Source organism: Diaphorina citri, unplaced genomic scaffold (assembly GCF_000475195.1).
Source record: "Diaphorina citri unplaced genomic scaffold, Diaci psyllid genome assembly version 1.1 scaffold194, whole genome shotgun sequence".
NCBI classification, from domain to species: domain Eukaryota; kingdom Metazoa; phylum Arthropoda; class Insecta; order Hemiptera; family Psyllidae; genus Diaphorina; species Diaphorina citri.
Genome location: NW_007377631.1, coordinates 1 through 6,292, shown reverse-complemented (window position 1 = coordinate 6,292; position 6,292 = coordinate 1). Strand labels below are relative to the sequence as shown.

The following is a 6,292-nucleotide window of genomic DNA, read 5'->3' as shown; positions in this document are numbered from 1 at the left end:
AGAAACACTCTTCATTCGAGCTCATGCCGACGACAATAAGACCCCGTGGATTGGGGTTACGTATAATTTTTCAGAAACTCGTTTTGAGTTTCGTTCTAAGCAAACTCACCAATAAAGGAGTTTAGATTTACCGAAAATGGGATGTAATAGGTTGCGGTAAAGGATATTTCTTAGATGGAACGTGTTGACTCATCAACCATTCGCAACCTTAGTTCTTCTTCCGGTATATGTCTGAGTTACAAATTGTATTGGAATAACCTTATTGTTGTTATACGTACGGGTCCCGAGTATCTATTTTTAAGTTTAGTCTCACGCTGCTTGTGGGAGGAGGGATTCTCTTTCTTGGCATCGATCTCTAATAAGAAATATAGGGTACCTTTAACAAGAGGACACCATTGGACCTCAGTAGGCAATTTAGAGGAGGGAATAGACGAAGTTTAAATTTGTGAGACATTTGAATCTAAATTTATATTTACATTAGTTTAATACATCCCTGTACACGTCTCCCTAAGCACCTATTTATATCCCGATTACCGGGACGTATGCGAACTCAGGGGCGACTTGGACTTCGGACAGATGCATTAACCGTTAACGGGTATTAACGCACATCTGTCACCATATTTTTTTTTTTTTTTTTTTTCTTCTTCCCTCCCTATCCTTTTTCGGGTTGGCAGAAAGTAAGACCGTCATATTTGGTCCTTTGTCCCATTATAAGATATATCCTTTTTCTTGTTGCAGAAGTGAACTGATTCATTGAAACCCTTTGACTGTATAATGTTTATAATTTGATGATGTCCCATATAAGCATAAGATAAGATTTTCCAAGTGAGGGAGCAAAAGTAAAGTCGAGGACGCCTCTGTACCTCATGTCATTCTCGTGGTTACACTAGACGTAAGATGTTAGCCTGGTCGTGCGAGATAGAAGGTACTGAGTTAAGTTGCACAGCGGGTCAAACCATACACTGTAGCGACGCCGCTTTTCTCTTACCATCTGCGCGGTGACTAAGGCTTCACTCACAACCGGCTTGGATGATCGATAAACGTTAGTAGACTCAAAATCTTTGAGGTTTTTGTTGGGAAGAAAAAACCGTCGGATAAATGTAACCACTCCTAGAGGATTCCTGCGTTCAGCGCCGCTGACCCGTCAGAGAACGGAGCCGCCCGATACTTATTTTCATGGACATCTTCTTTTTAGCTATATCGGGTCGGTTTCAACCGAAACTCCCATTGGTGCAGGTGGGAGACATTCCGTGTCAGAGCGACCACCCCCAGAACTAAGAAGGGGCCCCGTCTAAAATAGCGATTTGTCTATGCCGCAAGCAAGAGCCCCTCGCCGACCAAAGACGCATAGGACAGAAAGATGCGAGTTAAAGCCTGCTGTATTCTGGCGTCATCAATGTCAAGGGAGGATAGTTTAAAAGAACTTGGATAGAGCCACACATACCAGTTCCGCGAGCGCGACCATTTGTCGCCTCCCGCACACCTAAGCTAAGGGTCAGCTCCATACCTTAAAATAGGAGTTTTATTAAAGTCCTTAAACTGGGTGTTATTATCATCGTCATCGGATGACGACCTCAATTTCCGCTGAAAAGTCAGGATGACTGGGCGGGTCATATGTATGATTCCGTGTAATACATAAATTTTTCCATAGACAAGTCCTACGTGAAGTTCGAAAGATGGGCAACTTCAAAAAGCAGGTTCATACGTGGGCTTACTTCTCACAAGAGCCGTGTAGAGTGTTATGAGCCGTGAGAGTGCTTACTTCTCACAAGAGCCGTGTAGAGTGTTATGATTCTTACTCTTATTGCTTTTGGGACGATAAGACCTGCGCACTTATGGTTACCTCTATTAAACCTAAAAATAAAAAAGTTCGCCCCGGGCGGGAATCGAACCCGCTAACTAGCGCTTACAAGGCAGGTATACTGCTTTCCAAGCTAATTAGGCTGGATTTTTTCTCTTTTTTCTCAACCAAATCATTGTGTTGGTTTAAGTAACATTTCATTATCTTATCAAAGAGATAATGGTTGTATGAACTTACCTTGGGAGTGATAAGGAAGTATTGACAAGAAGTTGAGGAATGGTCCACAATACGAAGTAGAAGCTGAAATACTTTGCGTTCATTTATTACATCCATGCCCTGGAAATCAAGAAAAATCGTATATTTCTAATAAAATATAAAACTGCTAAGTTTTTAGTGACAGGCGTTTTACCTTCCATTCGGCGAAAAGTGGGGTCGGAAAAAGCTAGCAGCACGGATTGCCCGAATGGTCATCCATGCGGATACTGACTACGCGCAATGTTGCTTAACTTCAGAGGTCAATTGGGAACTACTACATTCAAAGTGCTGTCGCCGCTGGATACATTGAATTTTAATTCGTCCTGCCACATTACATACCTACCTAATTTCTATCTGATATGATTGATTACCTGATTAATTTCATCCACCAGTCTGAAAGGCACAGAGGTCAGACCTTGCATGGCTAACATATACAGCGCCGTCGACACAGCTCTCTCCCCACCACTCTGTCTGTGTCCGTCCAATTCTTTCAGGTCAGACTCACCCCGGAACTTCACCCGGATTGTTATACCGTAGTTTTCAAAGTCATACTGAAAAGGAAAGCAGAGAGAAACAATCAATAAAATTTACTGACGGACTGTCTAAAGTTAAGGTTTAAATAAATAAATAATAATAATAATAATAAAATAAATAAATAAACAAATAAAAAAAAAAAATACTGACGGACTGTCCAATCAATAAAATTTACTGATGGATCAATAAAATTTACTGATCCAAAGTTTGGGTTGCCAAAAAAATTAATCTCGGATTGCCAAAACGATACAGCATCAGACAGAATTATTACAGTTGAAAAAAAATTGAACAGCTAAATAAAGAATCCGAGAAAGCTCTAATGTAGTAGGGTAGCGCGTCTGTCTTGTAACAGCTGGCTTCGTTCTATCATGTCCTCCTTAATTAAATACGAAAATTGATTGCAAATGAGACACTTAGTAATGCTGTGATATCCACTAAAGTTGTGCAAAAAAAACCTCTGACAAATAATTAATTATTCCATTGTGAAAAAAGCTCTGCTTCACCACAAATAATTCATGATTTGATATTAAATGTTTACCTCATCGTCAGGTACATGTAGGGATACTTCCCCAGCGCAGTTCATCTCATGGAAGTAAGCACTGTATTTGACATTGATCTGTTGGATATAATCACTGATCTGAGGTAGCCAGGTGGTTTTGATAGCTTCTATAGTAGCCTCAGTACTGTTCAGTTCTGCAGTCAGCTCGGTTACACTTTGCTGAAGAGAGGCGATTTTCTTCTGTCGAGCTTCGTACTCTTGGAAAACCTGCGGAATTGGGAGAAAATCATGAATTATGTACTTGTTTACTTTATATTACCTACCCCTATAGAACTGATCAGCTTATCTGCCGGGGGGGGCACTAAACAGGGAATAGACCAGCGTAGTCTGGCTGGGGGACTTTAAACAGGGAGGAGACCAGCCAGAAATTTCCCTAGCTATAGAAATACACTAAACAGGGAATAGACCAGCGTAGTCTCCCAGACTTTAAACAGGGAGGAGACCAGCCAGAAATTTCCCTAGCTATAGAAATAGCAAAAGGTTGTTTATGAAATCAGAAATGAGATGAATTTAGGATTGAGCCATACTTAATACCCAGTTCAATCCAGAATTGAACCCAACTCCTACTCCGATAACGCGGTCTAAGTACATACTCAAACTTACTAGTTGTACGAGTATAACTCGTTCTACTTTTTACTTTCCTTAACGCTGATCCTATTTAAGTAAATAGGAAAAGGCTAGGAAGAAGAAGAAGATCCTATAGGAAGAAAAGTGTGTCATCGGCTGAAATTTTCGGTCAGTTTTTTTTCTCTCTTTTTCTTCTTCTTTTTACTATGAGGAGACAAAATAAATAAAATACGAGTAAAAAAAAAAAAAAAAAAGCTTCTTTGTGTGCCATGTCCATTACTGGACGTTGACGATCAAATTGGCTAAATCATTATTATCCACTACTTTAGCAAACAGCGTTAATTTTTTCTCCGTTACTCTACTCCCCAAAGTTTCTCTCACCTGCAAACAAGTGTCGGTTTTCTCTCAGCCAGTGAGTCGCCTTCATAGCATCTTCTGATATGGAACTCAGCTGTTGTTCCCGCTGATATCGTACATTCTGAATCTTCTGCAGCCTGCGCTCCGCATTACTCAGTTCTGTTTGCAGAGCTTCCAGTCTGAACTCGATTCGATTCTTGGAACTTTTCACATTATCTCTAAGAGTCGACTTGTCGCTGTAGAGGAATAATCCGCCAAAACGGTCAAAACATCTGTCCAAAAGCGGTCAAAAATACCCGCCAAGCGGCAGCAAACCATCTCAAGCCAAACGTTTTGTATAAAGGATCCTTGTCACATTTGTGAACTATATACCAATATTTCAAGTCTCTAGCTATATACCGTTCCCGAGATATTGTTAAAATTACACCGAAAACCGCCAGAAAACGCGGTAATAATGCCCGCCAACCGTTTGCCACCGGTCTTAACACAAAGTTTCGTGTCGCATCCTCTTGTCCATTTGGACAGCTACATACCAAATTTCAACTCTCTAGCTTTTACCGTTCTCGTGAGATATTTTCGTTTTACAGACAGACAGACAGACACAACAACAGAACACACAGACAGTACAGACACACACAAGGACCAATGGCTGAAACTTTGGATTTAGGCTTCTAGGGACCTTCAAACGTATGACGTGTTTTGGCACTAAAAACTGACCATCGAAAATTTGACCCGATTACATTTACTTTCCTTCCCTATAGGATAAGAGAAAGTAAAAAAAAAGGAATTTTAATTGTGTTGAGCATTAAATGCTTGTCACAAATGTCCTTCCTCGCTTGATAAACTACGCTAAATTTTATGATTTGACTTGGACTCGAACCACCAACCTCCAGATCCAGAGTCCACCGTGCTAACCATTACACTACTGAGGTTGGTAATAAAATATAAAATACGAGTAGACTAAATAAAAAAAAGCGACCAGTGACTCACACTCTGATTAACTTCAGGCAAACACGCAAGCTCCGCTTTCTGTTTGGATATCCGAGACTCCAGCGTATCCAGGTCATTACTCAGGATGGCAAACTTGGCTTTCAGAGGTTCTTCACTGGGCGACACGCCCTCAGTGGCATCCATAGCTTGACGGTAGAGACGTTTCGCTTCTTGCTTGCAAATGTTCAGCCGCTGCTCTGCCTCCTCCATGGTTTTCTGGAAGTCATAGTCACAATTAATTTGATAGTTATATGTACAATGTAGGTTCGTAGAAGCTTAACCCATTATTTAGGCTGTTTGCCTTACACCTAAGCCTCTGATTCTCGCCCGGGGTAAACTTTATCCCCAACAGGAAAGGTTCTTTCTCGGAACGGCTGGTTTTCTCCCATCTTCGATTTCGGGACGATAAGACCTTAATAGTTATAGTTCCCTCTAACAAACCTCTTGGGGGGGAAAAAAAAATCAGAGACCGCCAAATTCATAGGTATGCTAAAACGCCATATTTTGCTCATTTTCAGATTCGTCAGAAAAAAAGGCCGGAGCCACAATCAGACTTTAAACTCGGTTTAAGTTCATCTTTTGGATGAAGCAATCTGATTGGCTGAATTTTTGAAATCAACCAATCAGATTGCTTATTCCGAGAGTTAAAAGAGTTTAAACTCATCTAGTGACCCCGGCCATAAGACAATTCAACACTCACCTCTATCCTCTGCAAGACTTCGGTTCGTCAGAATAATGGCCGGAGCCACAATCAGACTTTGAACTTAAGTTCATCTTTTGGATGAAGCAATCTGATTGGCTGAAATTTTTGTAATCAACCAATCAGATTGCATATTCCGAGAGTTAAAAGAGTTTAAACTCATCTAGTGACCCCGGCCATAAGACAATTCAACACTCACCTCTATCCTCTGCAAGACTTCTTTGCTTTCATTATATTGAGACTCGAACCTCTCCAATGTTTTCCTCTCTTGGTTCAAGGTCAACTTGAGTAGGTCTACTTTCTCCTCCGATGAGATCACAGCTGTACAATACTCGGGTAGCTTCTTACTGATGGCAGCTAGCTTGTTCAGATTAGCCTAACAAGTTGAAAAAAGTTAGTTAAGACATTTGTCCCATGGCGTAGTGGTATCTGCGCTCGCCTTGAACTCGGAAGACCCGGGTTCGATTCCCGGCGGGGGTCAAGAAATTTGTATCATGCAAATGATTGATTCCGTGACTGGCTGTTGTTG

At 41.0% G+C, this 6,292-nt stretch overlaps 1 protein-coding gene across 1 annotated transcript; it reads right to left on the bottom strand.

Moving 5' to 3' along the window:
- Positions 1 to 886: 886 nt before the first annotated feature.
- On the bottom strand, positions 887 to 6,139 carry LOC103505774 (structural maintenance of chromosomes protein 5-like; the record flags this gene model as incomplete). Its single annotated transcript, XM_008470138.1, has 6 exons — positions 887 to 1,024; positions 2,039 to 2,137; positions 2,428 to 2,607; positions 3,129 to 3,356; positions 5,064 to 5,279; positions 5,963 to 6,139. Coding segments are annotated over 6 exons (1,038 nt in total), but the record flags the coding sequence as incomplete, so codon positions are not given.
- Between the last annotated feature and the right edge of the window lie 153 nt (positions 6,140 to 6,292).